The sequence below is a fragment of the Temnothorax nylanderi genome, unplaced genomic scaffold (genome assembly GCF_030848795.1).
Source record: "Temnothorax nylanderi isolate EJ_2023f unplaced genomic scaffold, tnyl_v1.0 TNYL_tig0022_pilon, whole genome shotgun sequence".
NCBI classification, from domain to species: domain Eukaryota; kingdom Metazoa; phylum Arthropoda; class Insecta; order Hymenoptera; family Formicidae; genus Temnothorax; species Temnothorax nylanderi.
This window is the reverse complement of record NW_027249084.1, coordinates 804,353-822,689: the sequence shown is the minus strand read 5'-3', so window position 1 is coordinate 822,689 and position 18,337 is coordinate 804,353. Positions and strand designations below refer to the sequence as shown.

Below are 18,337 nucleotides of genomic sequence, written 5' to 3'. Positions count from 1 at the left end.
TCTAAGAGTTTATTAATGATCAACGTATAATGCACGTGATAGTGAAAGGAGATCTAATCTAAATAATCTAACCGTCGACAGCGAGGCCCGCTTTCGCTCAATTCATTAACGTGGCAGTTCAGCGCAACCGTGACTTGTATTATATAAACAACTATTCTATACAATCGCAGAAATATCTCTGCGATTACCGCTGTCACCTTTAAAAAATGAATCTCACCTCGTCGTTTCAATGTAGAATTAGAATCGACCGGAGATAATTTATTATTAATATGAGATCTACAACTTAGGATTAGGACTGTAACACTAAGTAACTAGTTGATTCAATTCCAATCTTTACTCCATATGTCTGTGTTTCAAAGTTCTCCAAAAAAGATTCAGATTAAAAAGTTTCGGAAAGCATCCTGCGTCCCAACTAGGGTCGGATATTCAATAAAGAAGAAAAAGAAGAAATGTGAAAGCAGTGATATTTGGTAAAGCCTTATAAAATATTCTTATTCAAGATATGACTTTCTTATAGACATTGTTGTAACTCTGCCAGTTCTATACCTGGCCTGTCATTGCCCATCCTCTGTCCTAACTGCATGCTGGCATTCGTAGATAGCACTCTTCTGGGCCCTTCGGCATCAAATCTTCGAGATATCCAACAAACAGCGACATTTGCGGGCTTAAGATCTTAAAGATCTGAGGAACTGTCTTTAGCAGTAGACCAAGGGTCGGCAATCCATACAAAAAAAGAAGGAAGAAAGCGAATTTGCCACGATAGTTTCTTACGTGTCGTGGACGAATCTCCCTCAAAAGTCACGACAGCGAGCGTGCCGTTCGCGCGCGGCCTCTCGCAAGCCGGAGGCGCGAAAACCGGTTTGGTAAAAGTCCGTGCGTCCGATTCGCACGATCACGTGCGGGCGGCCGTCATTGACGACGGGACGGAGGCGCGAGAACGGCGTCGACGGCGACGTGATCGCCGATCGATTTCCCCGGCGTGGCCGCATTTGAGACGCGCTTCCCGTCGCGGCGGCGGCGCGGCGCGACGTGTGTCGTCGAAAACTGTTCGTCCCCGCCCGGTCTGGACGCGATTGCCACATCCAGTTCGTGTCTTTCTTATTTCCACCGATGTAACGATCGCGAACGTGGTAACGTGGGTACTAAGCTCTCCTGATCGCGCACCGGTAACCGGAAACGATTCAACACCAGTTGGGAGACGATCAAGCACCACCTGCGCGGTGTCGACAGTACGCTTTATCGAGCTGCAAATTCCGCGAGTTTTACGCGAGTCACACGGCAGCAACGGCACTCCGCACTAGTCGGCGATACGCGCGTGACTGCTAAGTCTGCCGGCTAACGAAACCGCGGGTGCTTTTACCCCACCGTGCCGACTGTCGCGATCGCGGCGAAGCGGGAAAGACCGGACTTGAAGCCGCGTCGTTATAGGCTCAGCGATATGTCTTTAAAAAGACCTTCTCTTCTAGTCGAGCAAACCTCACTTCGAAGACGGAGGTTCTTCGCGAGCCACGCGACCGAAAGCCCTAAAGCTTATACGATAACAGATAACAAATCTGACACAGGCCTATTTTTGTCATCGACAAGTTTAGCCGTTTTACTCTTGAATCCTCAGCGTGTCAAGGTACCTATCTTTTATACTTTTGTAGTTTCGCGCTTTGACAATCTTGGTGGAAGAGAGAGCAGGGAACAACGAGTAGCAAACTAAGCTATTATTTATATATATATACATACGTACATACCTACATACGTACATACATATATATATTTTTTTAAACTTATTGTCGCCAGGTATAGTCAGCTTATTTATATATTAATATAAATAATTGTTACAAAAAAATACGTATTATGGAATTTTTCGGAATTCGATCGGAATATAAGATTTCGATTAGTGTGTTTCCAATCGGGATTCCATTTATATATCTTGTTATGAACTTTGTCGGAATTGGGATAAAAATCGATTTTCTCTGATGGAACCGACTTTCCGCACGTTTCCATATGTTTTTTTGAGATGAAAATAAACCGAATATACGGAACGAGGGAAACAAACGATTTCAACGAATCACAATGCAAGAAAAAAATCTGGAAATGTGTCATCATACTGACAGAACAGCAGATAATGCCGTTCTGCTGGTATGATGACACATGACATTTCTAGATTCTTTTCTGGCATAGTAATGTAAGTAAAATATATTAATTTTATATTAAAAATATTTGATAAATATAAATTGATGGTCAATATTACGGTGAAAAATAAGATATAACAAAAGAATGAAATACATATCATATTTAAATATTTATAATTATAAAAAGCTTATTATTGATATGTTATTTTTAATTGATACGTTATCAAATATTGTGTTATATACAAATTTGTTTACGTATATGTTTCTGAGAAAATTATTATTTGTGCATATAATAAATATATACTAACAGTTTTTATTGGATAAAACATATGCTATTATGTAATTACGTGAAATTTTGATAATAATTTATTTTGTACATATTAATATATATAATTATGTTACAAAAAATATTTATTTTATATTTTCTTATCAACAGAAAAGAAAGAAGACTATGAATGAGCAGCGTCTCATTATGTTAAACTTTATAGAAAAGCATACGAACCTTGCATAAAACCGAGCGCAAGATCCAGACGAACAAAAACAAATCAATATTTTATGAAAGCCAACTTATTAAATAATTATGGCAATAAAGCTAAAATCCACAGATAAAAAGATACAAATATTAATTATATCATTATAAGAAAGTAGGAGCCATAGAAAGCAAACAGCTATAAAAATAAAAGAACTAATATTAAATAAAAAAATTATGTGTGATAATTCTATATAAGTATTTAAATTAAATATGTAAATTATATGTAAATATTAAATTTAAATATGTAAATTATATATAAATATTTAATTTAAATATTTAAATTAAAAGTACATATAAAATATGTAAAAATGTATTATTTTTATAAAATTACATACATTTGAACCACATAATATTATATCACAATAAAAAAATTAAAAGTAGGTATTTAATATTTACCATTGTCACAATTAAAATTTTCTTGATTTTTAAGCGAATATGAGGATATTTATTTAATACTTAAATATTTTCTAAATTTTTCTAAATTTCGTCTCTTCAATATTTAAAATTTACTTAGAATTATGGCTTACTGAAAATCAAGCAAACTTTTATATTTTCTCTGATAACACTAGTTTCTATTTTCGTAACATTATTCCAATCAAAATCGATATTTCGTTTGCTCGCGAGATGTCGGAAACTTTCCATTCGGAAAACTGTATACAGTAAACTCTCGCTAATCTGACACTATTAAAAACCAAGTAGGGCCGAATTAATGGATTTGTCAGATTACTGGAATATATATGAAATACATATAGAAGATAAAATAAATAATATGTGAAATTGTCATAGTACACTGGTCAACAAAATGCATCGCAACACTCAATTCATATCAAAATTTTGCATAACATCAAATAAGCATATCTCCGCGAAAAATTGTCGTATTTTGAATTTTTTTATTTTAAAGAATAAAGTCTACTTTAAAAAACTTTCGTTAGATTTTTATTTTATCTTCTCCCCCTCCCATCTCTTCAAAAGTAAAAACGTGTTTTTTTCTCCAAAAAATTGGTATAGTTTGACGGGTTGCAATAAATTTTTTTCCCGAATATTATCATAACCATCGTAAAATATGGAATTTTCCTTGCAAATAAAAAAAAATTAAGGTTTGTATGATTTTTTCGCGTATCCAAGTTACTTATGCATTTTTGTTCAGTTATCGCCAGCATGAGCTTTTGATGAGGATCACGGAGAGGTTGCTGGTCGGATTTTGCCCATCCTGTGTGTGTGTGTGTGTGTGGGGGGGGGAGGGGGCAAGGATGTGGGCATGGTCTACAGACATTCATGCATATTGATGCAGGTTCTAATTGTCTGCAAGAGATTATCCAAATAGGCGAAAATACGCAATTTTACGTACGATTATACCCAAGGAAGCAAGAGAGCAAGAGGAGAGGGAAGGGGTGAGATAGTGAAAGCAAGAAGAGCAAGATAGAGAAAAAAGGAAGCGCTGAGCTGAAGGGTATTTGTTGTAGATCGGCCGCCGCAGGGCAGAAGGTGAGAAAGAAAGAAAAGGAAAGATGGCGAGAAGATGGAAGGGAGCGGGGTTGAGACAGGTTGAGAGTTGAGAAGAATAGGAGACGGCGAGGTAGGAGAGAGGAGGGTCGACGGCAAAGGAAGGGAAAGGCGAAAAGAGACGGAGGAGAATGGAGGAAGAAGAAGGTGACAACAGGAGTGGCTGGGTGGAGGAGATGGAGAGAGAAAAGGGAAAAAGAGGAAGAGCAGGATAGGAGGGAGAGGAAGAAGAGAAAAGTAAGGAGGGACGATAATTTGGTCAGGAGAAAAGTAAGGCTGAGAGAAGACTGGAAGAAGGGCTGCAGAGAAGAGAGAAAGGAAAGGAGGAGAGGGTGCGAGGAGCAATAGTAGAGAGGGTTTTTTTAGTAGTTTTTTTGAGTTTTTTGGAGTTTCAGAAGGAGACGAAAGATAGAAAAGAGAAGAGCTGAGGAGAGGAGATGACGAGAAGAAAAAGTAGTAGGGTGAAAGCAAGAAAGATAGAGAAATAGCGAAGGAGCGGGGTAAAGGAGTAGGGAAGAGTGTGTTGGAGAGAAAAGAAAGGAGATGAGGGGTGCAAGGGCGAGGGTGCGAGGGTGAGACAGGTACGAGCATGCCGCAATACAATAGCCGTCGCGCCGGTCGCGGCTCGCGCGCTCGTATACCTGCGCGTAATAAATGGCTGTAATGCTTTAAAATTTCGAATTTTGTACTGTAACTTTAGGAATATATTCCACGAATAGTGTACTATTGATTTAAAAAAAATTCAATTTTTTGGACCCTGTACAGCAGGATCCCCCCTTAAGGAAAAATATAGAGCGATGTAATTTTTTATCGTTATCAACGAAATCTCCAGGGGTCAAGTAGGCCGATTTTCGAGGTCTCCTTTTTCGTAAAAGTAAATGTTTTCGCGTGATTTCTTAAAAAATTAAACTAGAAACGATAAAAAAACATGACTACCATGACTAAATATGACTTATCCGTGTATACACATTCTATATAAAGCATTAATATTAATGGGCTTCCCTAGTGTGACAGGGCCTAAAATGAATGATTTTTAAAAGGAAAACGACAAAGCCAATTGATGAACAACTTTTCCCACATATTTTACTATATTTCAAGAGTGCATACAATTTTTTTCAATATTTTATATTTGTTATTAAGCCCGTGTCAGCCATTTTTTTGGAGCGCCGCGAAAAAACGGTGACCACGATTGCAGCCGTTGTAGTTATCTGAAACAAAAAAGCAAAAGGATTCTTAATCTACTTGAGTGTGGCTATCGTCTGAAGCAGAATCATGAAAAAATATTGAAAATTTTTTCTCTGAAAATTGAAACTAAAAACTGAAAATAATTATAATCGCTATAATTTTTTTAATTTTCAATATTTTTTCATGATTCTGCTTCAGACGATAGCCACACTCAAGTAGATTAAGAATTCCTTTGCTTTTTTGTTTCAGATAACTACAACGGCTGCAATCGTGGTTACCGTTTTTTCGCGGCGCTCCAAAAAAATGGCTGGCACGGGCTTAATAACAGATATAAAATTTTGAAAAAATTTGTATGCACTCTTGAAATATAGTAAAATATGTGGGAAAAGTTGTTTATCAATTGTCGTTTTCCTTTTAAAAATCATTCATTTTAGGCCCTGTCACACTAGGGAAGCCCCTTAAAGTCATACTTATAAACCACTTATAAATAATTGTTAATATCGAAAGATTGTAACAAAAACGTTAATATTTATTCAATACTACTTATTTAGTACCAAATTAGCAAAAAGCGAGGCACTTACTTTTGAATTTCAACCGAGCACACTTGAGTCCTTGAAACCCGATACTATCTTTACGTTCGCACTGTTCTGCAACTGAGCGACAACTGAGGATCTGTTTAGCGGCAAAGGGAAGGACCAAAGGTTTTTTTTACGCCGCAGAGCCATCTTCATAATGTCTCAAAAATTTGGCTGAGTCTCTTAGACCCAAGTGGGGGTACAGGCAACAGGAACGAGGTATAACACAGATAATAGATTTTCAACCTATCGGAAGTCTTTGTATTGTGCATCCAGCTTTATGCGCTAATTATGTATTATTAGGGTAACTCGGGGGAATATGCCAGTGTGGGGAATATGCCACTCGTTATGTTTAACAAAGCTACGGCTAGGAGCGCTGTTGTAAATACCGTGGAATTATTAAAAGTGTTATATCTGACGTTTTGCCCAAGTTTTCTTTAGTTCCTGTTAGTATTATAGTTTTTATGGGGTAAGTACATATGTCAACGCGTGCTTTTTAGAACTTTCTTAGTTCTTTATATAAGATATTTTTCAAGTGTTACAGTATTTTTAACTCAATCAGCTTGTCGTTCTATTAATATTGGTTAGGATGAAAGTATTTATTACGTATTTTCTAAAAATAAAGTGTGATCAAAATAAAAAAATCAATTACAAAATGCTTAAAAATTGTAGGTATATAACAATTTAAAAGTATAAGATTTAAATGTAAATGTTAAATGTAAAAAGAAAAAAAGTCTCGTCCAGTAGCCCTATTCTGTAACTCTAACGACAGTATCGTTATCGATATACTGTCGTTGCGCAGCTTTTTTCCATTATAGTATACCTGCGCAACCACAACGATAACGACACTGTCGTTAAGCTGGCGCTAGACTATGCGCGATATTCGCCATTCGCCGCGATGTGACGGGAAGAAAAAATACGTCAAGTACATTTCACATGTGCGTGAATCGATGGTTGACGTTTGACAAAGGGTAGGTGCCGCGACACGACGAAACAAATGTTCTCGGTTAAGGTAGTTCGATGATGAAGGGCCGAAGTCAAAACAATGTTCATGATTTTTTTATTTATATGATTATAAAAAAATAGGATAACGCATCGCAAAGCATCGTAACGACGTAAAAAGACCATTAGTAAGTAATTTTTACGTTGTAGAATAATATTTTGCCTGAAATAGATTAAAATAAAGTGTGTGTTAACGCGTTGCTTGACTAGTTTTCAACTTTAATTATTAATAAAAAAAAACTGTACGATAGATCGTGTTCACCTTCAACTATAGGCTTCTTCACAGTGTCCTCTTTCCATCGATATATATTGTTCGGACATTTTTGGCAAAAAATTTTTCGCAAACTCGTGTTATTCATAGGAAAATATCTCTTTTCCTATTAGACCAATGTTAATATCATAAAAATCACCTAATTTTGAAATTAAATATCTTGAGAACGGGACGGTAAATTATATATTTTCTGGGCTTAATCGATTCAGGAGAGTTCCTTCTTTCGATATAAAAAAATAAAACCTATCACTTTTGTTGTTCATCATCGAACTACCTTAAAGGGGAACGAGAGCGTCGATGGTGTAGTAGTCTAAAGTGAAAAAAGGAGGGGAAGAAAAGAAGGGGAAGAGAAAAAGGGTTCAAGCGAAAACAATTTCTCAGGTAATACCTTCACGGCGCAAATAATTGGCACAAGAAACAACCATGTGTCTTGACAATGGAATAAAGCGAAACATGTACAAAAACATCGGTGGCGACAATCTTGAGTAAAAAAAAAGAAGGACAAAAGAATTCGAAGTAGTATCTATTCTATTCAAACCGATAATCGGAACGCAACCATTCGTCTCGAAATATCTTTTTAAATTTTGTTAAGTAATTTGCAGATAACTTGTTACGTAAAAATTTAATTAAGGACGTTCTCCGGTCCTTATACTAGAGAAAATCGATTTTCTTTAGATTTTCTTGAAACTGTGAATATACGTTAATTTAGGTGTGCTTTATGCGTGGTATAAATTTCAGTACCTCTTCCGGTATAAAAAATAAAGATACTGAGCCTCAAAGTTTCAACTTTTACTAATGAAAAGGTTTTCCAGGCCAAACGGTAAGAGATACGAGGTTGGTCAAAAGGACCAAAGTTGGCTCCTCTCGTCGAGTTCTATAAGAAAAAAATGCCAAAATTAAAAAAAAATTAAATTAAAAAATTTTTTTTGGTAAAAATTGAAACTTTGAGGCTTAATATCTTGATTTTTTATACCGGAAGAGGTACTGAAATTTATACCACGCATAAAGCACACCTAAATTAACGTATATTCACAGTTTCAAGAAAATCTAAAGAAAATCGATTTTCTCTAGTATAAGGACCGGAGAACGTCCTTAACAGTTTCTTCGGAAAAGAAAGTACAAATGAGAAATATGCAAAACGAGGACATAAACGAATAAATCGCAGGAAATGACTCGACGATTTTCTTCTTTGAATTTAAAAATGTTGGAAACGCTAAATTATCGGAATCTGAAATCTGATCCACGAGAAACTCTCTTCAATGACAGAACAAAGAAATATGAGGAAAAGTTAAAAAAAATTCCCGAAATTATTTTTTAAAGTATTTTATCCGTGACAATACTGTCAAAAAGTTAATGACAGACAAATAACATACCTATAGTGTGCGATCCACCTGGCGCTCCAAACGCTCTTGGAAACATTTCATCCTTGTTGTTTATCAAATATTAAACAAGGACAAATTGATGCTCTGAAGCGTTTGAAGCGTCTAGTGGATCGCACTCATAGTATTCATCGACATTGTATACTTGTGTACCATGGTATACTTGTATATAGTATCGACTGCGCTCATCAGGTATAAAAATAAAAAGTAAGGAACTTGAATTATAAATACTTAACAAAATATTATGTCACAATACTGTAACTTTCAAGCCATATAACTCGAAAAGTACTTAATGAAAAAATATTTAATTATAGTGTTTTGGAAAGCTCTCGATATAAGCTATAAGAATATGCAATAAAAAATAGGGGGTTTTATTTAAGAAACTGAAGATGTCCTTAACCTGACCTTAACGATGCTACGCAAGGTCAAACCAATGACACCATCTGGTTTTTGAAAGAAAAGACCCGTACAGGTGGTCTCAGACATCCTGTATACCTGGAAGGGAAATGCGAGCTCGAAAGTGTATTTCATCATCAGCGCGAAAAAGAGAGATATATATATATATATATATACACAGAATAATTGTCTTCTGTGTGCATACGTCGAAAGTGACAGACGCTATACAAAAACGAGAGAGAGAGAGAGGGGGGAGAGAGAGGGGGGAGGAAGAGAAAATTCCGTTCTTACAAAAATTAAAGTTGACTAATAGCAAATTCGGGCGCTTGCACATAGTGCACACTGCACACTGAGTACGCACTAAGGCTTGTTTATAATCTGTTCTTATATGTATTGTGACATTGCAGTTTCGCTGCATCGTAGCAGCGTCCCCGCCGCCATCACAAGGCGCGGGTTCGCACCGAGGATGATCCAATGGAGCAAGATCGAAATCTCCAAGAACCTAATGATATTTGACGTTTTCTATTACTAATCCCGTTCTTTTATTTTGTACAATTATTGGCACTTCGCCGAAGCGAACATACAGGGACGTCTTCATCGGAATGCGGCTAATCGAGGGATTCGAGACCTGAGGAGAGGGCCGGAGACAAGGAATCGACCATTGAGGCGATTATTGGCGGCGTGACGAGAAGAGCGCAGAAAGCACGCGCGTTGCGCGTAATTCGGCGGCTGATGGAACATATTGGCAGGGCTCTCGGCGCCGGGAATGAACGAGTTCTCCGGCCGACCTCCACTACAATGATTGGACCCGGGGTGGTTGGCCATCACCCCAAGGTCACCGAAGAGGACTCTCGTAAAACCAGCGAGTTCAGACTGCTAAGAAGAATTCCGGGAAGCCGCTGCGAGAGCGAGGGGTCGCCAGACGCCCACACAGGATCTGCTGCCGATGGCACTGCGTGAAAATCTTGTCGCGAGCTCGCGAGTCTGCCCCTAATTGGCTCGCGTTATCGCGCAGAAGGGCTGCGCAACCCGTTTAGATAAACCGGAACTCCGACATTTCGTACAGCATATTATTCTATTCTCTCTAAGTACACGGCGCTCGAGCGATATAAATTTATTAAAAAATCATACGACATTGCTAGTGCCGGAAACTCTTTAGAAAATGCATAAATATGTTCAGAACTATTTGAAAAATATTTTACATAAATTTTGTTTGCAAATGTTAAACAAATGTTAATCAAAATAATGAAATGATTCACTGTGTCATCCGTGTCACTTGCTGAAAACGCCCATACACAATTATGATGTACCCTTTCTGCTTTTCAGAAAGCCGCATGCTTTTACACAATCGTTTCAGCACGTTCGAATAATACTGATTTATAATTTTTAAAAAATGAGGTTTAACGAAAATCGCTAGTAGTCCCTCAGCATTTCGGAAGAATTTAAATAGTGTTTTCTGAAATGAGAAAGGCGCTGGAATTGTTGCATTAAATCGCAAAGGGTGTACATCGAAGAGTATTAAAGTTTCAGACCTGTAAATACACTTCAAATATTTTTCGAAAAATAATTCCTGGAACTTTTAGTTACGCCCGCGTAATTTTTAGGGACAAGCGCTAGGAACAAACGTACACGAGTGAATCGTAATTGAACCTGACAGGAATGTAAAAAATGCTTAATGTTACAAAATAAATGTGCCGGTTGAACGAACGATACGTCTCTTATCTCCGACGTCCAACAGATAACTTGGTCGCGACATTTTAGACTCGCGCTCGCATTGCCCCGATGACTTATGCGACGATTACGTGATTTCTCCTTGTCATTTCGACGATTTCGTCGCCGGATGATCGCGCGCTTGCGAAACTTGTACGCGCATCGAAATCACAATAAATCGCGATTGACTTTTCAATTGCGCTTTAATGTTGTCAAGGTCCTAAGCTGCTCGCGTTTTATATCTTGTAGTGTAAACACGAGTGAGCTGCAAAAATATAGGCTCAGCCTTAATCGAGATTAAGATATATGAGGGTCGATTCGAGCTATTCAATATTCAAGATTCTATATAAAAAGTTATGTTTTCGTCTCTCTTGCAACATAACGTTGAATTAAATAAAATTGATTACAAATAGCAGATAAATCTAGAAATTTATAATCTTCATCCTACGATAATATTCTTTTCTAATAATTTATTATTTATATTACCTGCTTTTTAGCTAAAGAGTTTTTAAGGAAAAAAATTATGAAATAAACACGTGAAAAGAAATGGGATAATTAAGAGCCCATCGCTGTTGACGGTGCAAAGACGTTTATTCTTCTTTTTGTTTGAATTTAATCGTAGTTTCGGTCCCTATTTGGATCATCTTCAGCATCTTTCAACGTCTTCACACCGTCAACAGCGATTGGTTCTTAATTAGCCCGTTTCCTTTCACGTGTGGATTTCCAACAGAGCCTTAAGAGGCTGCGCACATTTCTCTATTCCTTTCATTGTGCGCAGCCCTTAACTGTCCAATTTTTTAAATAAATTAAATATTTTCATTATTATGTCTCTGAAAGTTTCAGCAAGATGTGGACAGAAAAATGTTTATAATCAATAGTGTAAGAACGGAAGATTTGATTAATCTACTACTATTCGACGTTGATAAAATCAACTCTTAATTAAGTCGGTTTTTATAGCAATTTTTGCGCACTGATGTCGCAAAGTAAATGATTTCAATACTGTAAATGTTCTCGAAATAGTATTTATATCATTAACGCTTAATGTTCTTCTGTATGCGATTGTCTTCTCTTTTCTCCTTAAATCTATTAACAGAAGCAATTTGATATTAGATAACCGTAACTTCTTAAACACACTAATAACAATTTAGCAGTGGAAATCGTCTTTATCTTATCGGTGCTGTATTTGTATCATACATTTACTTTAATATATCTACAATGGCATACGACGCGTGCGTACATACGTCCTGACAAAATGTATATGTAAATATAAAATCTATATGTAAGATACCCGCCCGAAATACTGGCTATTTGTAAGGCTGGTTATTTTTGTCATCGATCGAAAATGCGCCGTGTAGATAGGACTTTAATATGAAAACCATTATATTAATATAATCAATATATAAAAAATAATAATCTAGTAATAATTGTTGTTGTAATAATACTAGTAATAGTAGTGTTGGCAGGTGAGACTTTCCGCAAAGGGATCTGAGCCGCACAATTCCTCGGGCCTAACGAACCTACGGGTTGACCCGACACCGCGGACACTCACATACAGATACACGCTACACACACGCGCAATTACACTTTCCCTCCCTCCTTTCTTCTTCCCCTTTCCTTCGCTGAAAATGTTCACATCCATCCATCCAAGTATATTCTGCCGTTTGGAATTATTATTATTATTATATATCGACTTGATCATGGCCCAATCGACCCAGTGTGTGAATTAATAAAAAGAAGAAGAAGGCAGGTGAGACTAACAAGAAGACTAACAACTAAATTGCCCCTGTTTGCAGCGGTAAACTAGCAGTGGCTGAATGCAATTTTGCTACTTTTCTACTTATTCATCATCTCTATAAATCAATTTATTCATAGTTTTATTTTATTATTGATTAGGTAACAATTATAACTAACAAATTTATTTTTTAAAACAATTTATACACAGTTTATGTGCAATGTTTCAAGCAAACAGTGCTTGAAACAGTAGAACTTCTCACAGTTTGAAGCAAGCAGACCCCACCAAACTTAACAATTATTCCGAATTCTGGTGCTCCTGGCAATTTTGTAGCCAATCTGGCTAACTTTAACCCTTTAACAGCCAGTGGGGCACATATGTCCCACCTACTTTTAAAAATCATATCTTTCATAAAAATCAATACATCGATTTCATTAAGGTCTCATTTTAAAGAAAAAGATAGCCTCTAAATATACAAAAATTGCTAAACCTAAGGATAGCAACCTTTCAGCTACCCTGTTAAAAAGTGCCAAAATCACGAAAAAAAAAATGAAAAATAAGCACAAATAGACAAAATTTTTTGTTTACCTTTAGTTCATGTATACGTTTTGAAATAAAGTCAAAATTATGTATAAAAAAAGGAAAATTAGTCCTAACAATGATCTAGTGGTCCAGCACTAGACCGAGCACTGTCTTTATTTGAGAAAAAAGGGAGGTAGAAAAGACTTCTTCATTCTCTCTTGTTTGATGGTTAGCGCACAAGTGTTTTTTCTATATCCTACGGAATGAGCCTTTACCGCCATTCCTCACAAAACCGCCTGTTTCCAACCAATACCATCTCTGCGGGAAGGGGGTTGGGGGCTGGTACTACATGATCCTTTGGACCTAACAAACCTACGAACTGCGGAAACACGCACGCCCTGAAAAAGAAAAGATTTGACCTGGCTGTAAAAGAAAAATTCGAGGGGATTTAATTGCGGAAAGATGACTCTTTGATTTTTCTTTAAAATGTATTGTTCAAGAGATATTTGAGGTAGGCATTCAAAATGGGTCACCCTGTATAACAGTGAATCTATTTATAGATGTAAAAGATTTCACGCGTTCAATTTGTCATCTAGATTTGAACTCATATATAAATTGTAAGACGTTGCCATCGGGCGATTATTCGTCCGTATCGATTAGAGATTGGAAGAAGAGTTTGTATAAAAACATATAGGGGAGAGCGGAGGGCATGGCGGGGCTGGGAGATAAGACGAGGTACCTCATGAGGTGATTCAAACGCATCAATCCCAAGTGACTGTCCACATTTGATTTGTGACACCTCCCGCGATCAGTAGCGCAGGCGGATTCCAGGCAGGTAAATGCTGTGTCGCGGTAATCGCAAAAGTTTCATATTCTGCGAACTGTCTATTATTTTTCCATTTTATGTCAGATGTCACAAGAATATAAAAATATGTAAGGGATGCCGTACTAATTATATAGGAAATGAAATCTCGGTAAAATCGGCTAATTTTTTAATGTTGTAACTTATGTTTAATCTATTATATACGCATTCCTATCCTTATAACTACATGGATGTGGTGGAGGATTGGTCCCATGTGTATGCGTGTACTTATATGCGTGCGTGCGTGTGCGTGCGTGTATATGTGTATGCGTGTGTATGCGCGACGTCCATGTTGGGTGGTCCAGGTGTTACGGGGGTGGGGGCTATAGCACATGGCGATTCCGGGACACTGAAGTACCGTTGTGCTGTTCCAGGGATTACCCGACAACCGAAGGTGCTAGAGGAGTGATTTTTGATGAGTACTGGCACCAACGTTCGGTGTACCTGAGGGTTACATTTTTGGTGGGTGCTAGTCCCACGTAACACTGAGAGTATACATAATGCATTTTCCCATCCTACGCAAAAAAAAAAGCGAAATACAACAGATTTTACTTCTTCCCCGTCTTGTCCCACCAGTGGGATAAGACGGGGAGAAATAACTTTTTTCGTGTTTTTATATGTTCTCGATTTGTTTATTAATAATTAATTTTTCTATCGTAACAATTTGGAAGACGTTAAAGACTCATTATTTCATTAAAATGTTTATCTATCTCTAGAAATCTGGTTTTTATTCCATGTCAAATCTTAATTACCCCGTCTTGCACCGCTCTCCCCTAATAAAAAAGACCATCTCTCTCTTCTATACATTGCTATTTTATGTAAGACAGAAATTAATGGGATGTGCACGTTGTGCGTGTGGAAGCCGATTTTATCTCTCCGATATCCACTGTACAAAGGAAACGTACCGTATCACCTCAGGGAGAACGTACGAAGCGCGTACAGGCGTATATTTATACGGCGGTATAAACTAGACCACTAAATATCTCGCTCGCGTGAGTCGCTATTAGCGCCTGCCTTCTAAATGCCTTGCGCAAATCCACGGGCCACTTTAACGATTTGTGCAAATCGCGGACAGCGGGCGAGAAGATTCGCGCTCCTCGTTAGCTCGTCGGCGCTAACGCAAAGAGGACACTCGCATTTTCGCCATCTACGAATCGCGCGTCTATGAATGTTCCTCCCCCCCTGACCAGCCGTCCTGATCGCGACGTGCCCATCCTACGAATACTAATCGCAATCCTAACTAGACGTCGTGGACGTCCTAGACGTGAAATTTCATTTTAACAAGAATCTGGAGAGACTGCACTCTCAAAGCTTTGTCAAAGATTTTGATGAATTTTATCACATAAATCTATCTTCTTCTTTCTCTGTCTTTATTTAATTCCTATTCTATTCCTTCCTGAATGCATCAAATAAAAGGTTATTTATCTATGTAATAAATTTTTTTCTACAAAAAATTTCTATGACAAATATATTAATACTAATTATATTAAAAATCATAATGTTAAACAGCTGTGCATCGAGAAAACACAGTATTTAATTATAAAGTATAAAGTCTATTATCAGTCTTGGAATCTAATATTTAAGTGGAATTGCTGAATAAAACACTGTATACATATAAATAATGTTCATTAACGGAAGACACGCAACAAACAGCCCGACAAGTGCACGTTGATGACCGAGACCACAAACGATCGAGAAACTCGGAACTTTTTGTGCTACGGAATTAATCTGGTGCCACACCTAAATTCAATTCAACTTGTTGAGAGATAAGTGATAGACGGCAGCGATTATAGAAAGTTGCGTGCATAATTGCGTCGAAGTCGCGGCATCTGGGCGGAAAAATATGAACGGTAAGTTTTTGTCAGCATGATAGTGCCACGCGATTCGCTTAACGCGACGATGACAGAGATCTCTCGTGCCAGTCCAATGACCGAAACATGTCAAGGAAACTATCCGGTAGCCGTTGTGTGCACGCTCGTAAAAGTAACCAACCAGTTGAAAAATAAATCGTACTGAAGGGGAGAAGGCGGGGGGCACGAGACGCCGCAGAGACGGTCGAGTCTGCAATGATTCACGGATTCATGCCCCATCTTTTTCCGACCCGGTGCCGGATTTTCGAGAACGTACGGAGATCTCGCGGTTGTCTCCTCGGGCCTCGTCCCGAGGAGATCTCGCCATCTGTCAAACTGCCAGAAGCCGATTTTCGACGCCCGGCTCTATTTATAAATGTCGTACGGGCAAACACACCTTCGTAGAATGTTACTTGGCAAGCGCCGATTGTCATCGGTCGAACAATGTTACGCGCCGTCGACAATTAAATTTTGCAATTTACTCCTTGTCGAACTGTAGAACAAATAGCTTCGCCTATATCTCCGGGCGCCGAAATTTATCGCGTACACTAGTTAGCATTGTAGGAGCAAGATAAGGGCATCGTTACAATGATGCTCACGCAGATAACGTTAAGATAAGTAATTTCGCGCGGAAACGACCTACACTGTCTCGGTAAACACTTGAAAATTTAAGAAAAGTTCGTAAATTCTATATAAATCTGCTTTTTGAAAAATTCATAACTAAAGTTAAGTGAGCTTTGATAATAACAAGGGTATATATTAATAACTTTTACATTAAAAAGTATTTTTAAAAACCTAGTCTATTTAATTATCGATTAATAAATGACAAAATATTTCACAACTCTCGCTAGGATTCGGTTCGATTCGGTGATGCACATTCACACTTCGTGTTAAAGATCTAAGAGCTTTGACGACGAAGATGTCGTAGGTAGGACGATAAGAAACGAAAATAAATATACAACGTCGAGCGACTAGATAACCCGTGCGACCCTCTTAGCGTCAAGAGACAGCGAGAATGGACTCCATAAGAGAGTTTCGTAAGCAAAGGAAGAACGTGTTTCTCGGCTTCTCGGGAAACACGTATCTTCTTTTCCCGATGAATGAGCGGCCCGATATTACTCAATTGATTCATATGCATTATTTATTGCGCGTAGGTAAAAAGTAAATACTTGTTTTTACCTTCTTTTTTTTTCAAGAAGTCAGTAAAATAAAATTTATCGTGGCGTGATAGCATTGAACGCGATAGCGGTGTACAGAGGGAGAATGAAGAATAAGGAATCGCGAATACCTCTTGATAAATTCCGGGATCTAAATTTAATGACGTACGACAAATACACGCACACACATATATACACACGTAGAAAGAGAAATAGAGGGGAAGAAAGAAAAGCGGAGAACTCTCGAGGCGCAAGCGCGAGATGTGCGCCGGACTAGAATACGCGTTCTGTCTCGTAATAAGTGCTCCACATGACGAAGCCGGAAAGACGCCTAGTGTCGCGTCGCGCGACTGAGTGCCGGTATTTTTAATATCGTTCCTATGTTTAGCTCAGCGAATAGGACATCAGTCGTCGTCGTCGTCGTCGTCGTCGGCGTCTCCGACGCTAAAGACGCGGGAAACGTCAGGTGTCAGTTATACTGGCAAGGGGACATGCGTCCCGATATTTCACGGCGTACTTCTTCCGTTTCGATCCTTTCTTTTTTCTTTTTTTCACAATGGAAGAAAAGGGGAAAGATCCCGCATCTTGCTCACTGCACGAGGCCACCGACGCCTTCGAGACTTCCGTTTCACGTCAGGACATTCCACGTAGGTCAGCGAGCAGAACGATTTTAGCAGCGACCTTTAAGACATTGCGTCCATCCGCCAAAGCTGGAGCGTTCGGGGATAAACGCGACTCGAAATTGATTTAATTCATGATATGCAAATCAATTTAAAAGAAACGCCAAGTCTGACAAATAATTGACGCGCAGTTTAATAGGTTGAAAATATGTGTACTAAATACACAGAAATATTATTAGGCTATTACAATCCAGCTTTGACTATAAATAATGTTTTTCCTACATGGATTTGATTTCATTCATTTATCGATTCGATGCGTTGGGAGACAGCGAAGGCACAGGCAAGCGCATCGTTGATAAAATCTTGTTAATCGACTGGTTATGCGGAAGCGAAATCTATTTTAACAGTTTTAGACCGGTTGCCGAGACCTGTAACTCCACACGTCTTGGAATTCTCGTATATAAATGCGATTAAAAAACCGGAATACACGTAATATCTCTCGATAATTATCTTTACTTTCCTGCTTCTGATTTGCTTGAATATCTCTGAATGTATGACCATTGTTAGATATGTAAACGTGTCTGGATGATTAAAGCGGGGGTGTAGCAGATGAGAATGAGAGAGAACAAGAGAGAGAGAGAGAGAGAGAGAGAGAGAGAGAGAGAGAGTTGAGGTGTCTTGAAATAAACACGCGCGTACCATAGAACGGAGCACCTTATTGTATTTCGACGATGATCGCGAAAGTCTGTTCAGAAAATGAGGAAATAGCCGCGAAGAACCATGTGCGCATAATGCACAATGTACGCCTCAACCGCACCGGAGCGGAGCACCATATGCGACAATTTCTCGGATTTCGGATTAATGCCGACTTTGTAACGTTTTAAACTAAGGACACACATTTCTGAATTCAGGAACGGA

At 38.2% G+C, this 18,337-nt stretch overlaps 1 protein-coding gene across 2 annotated transcripts in view; it reads right to left on the bottom strand.

Annotated features, from left to right (window-relative positions):
• LOC139769378 (uncharacterized) overlaps positions 1 to 18,337 on the bottom strand; it is a 54,369-nt gene that overhangs the window by 24,094 nt on the left and 11,938 nt on the right. Inside the window, exon 1 of one of the 2 annotated variants that reach the window (XM_071700376.1) lies at positions 547 to 1,341. The exons of the other annotated variant lie outside the window; for it this stretch is intronic. Coding sequence (XP_071556477.1) covers positions 547 to 583 — 37 coding nt within the window. The 5' untranslated portion in view covers positions 584 to 1,341. Of the gene's footprint in view, positions 1 to 546; positions 1,342 to 18,337 lie in introns of those variants that run through there. 2 annotated transcript variants of the gene reach the window in all.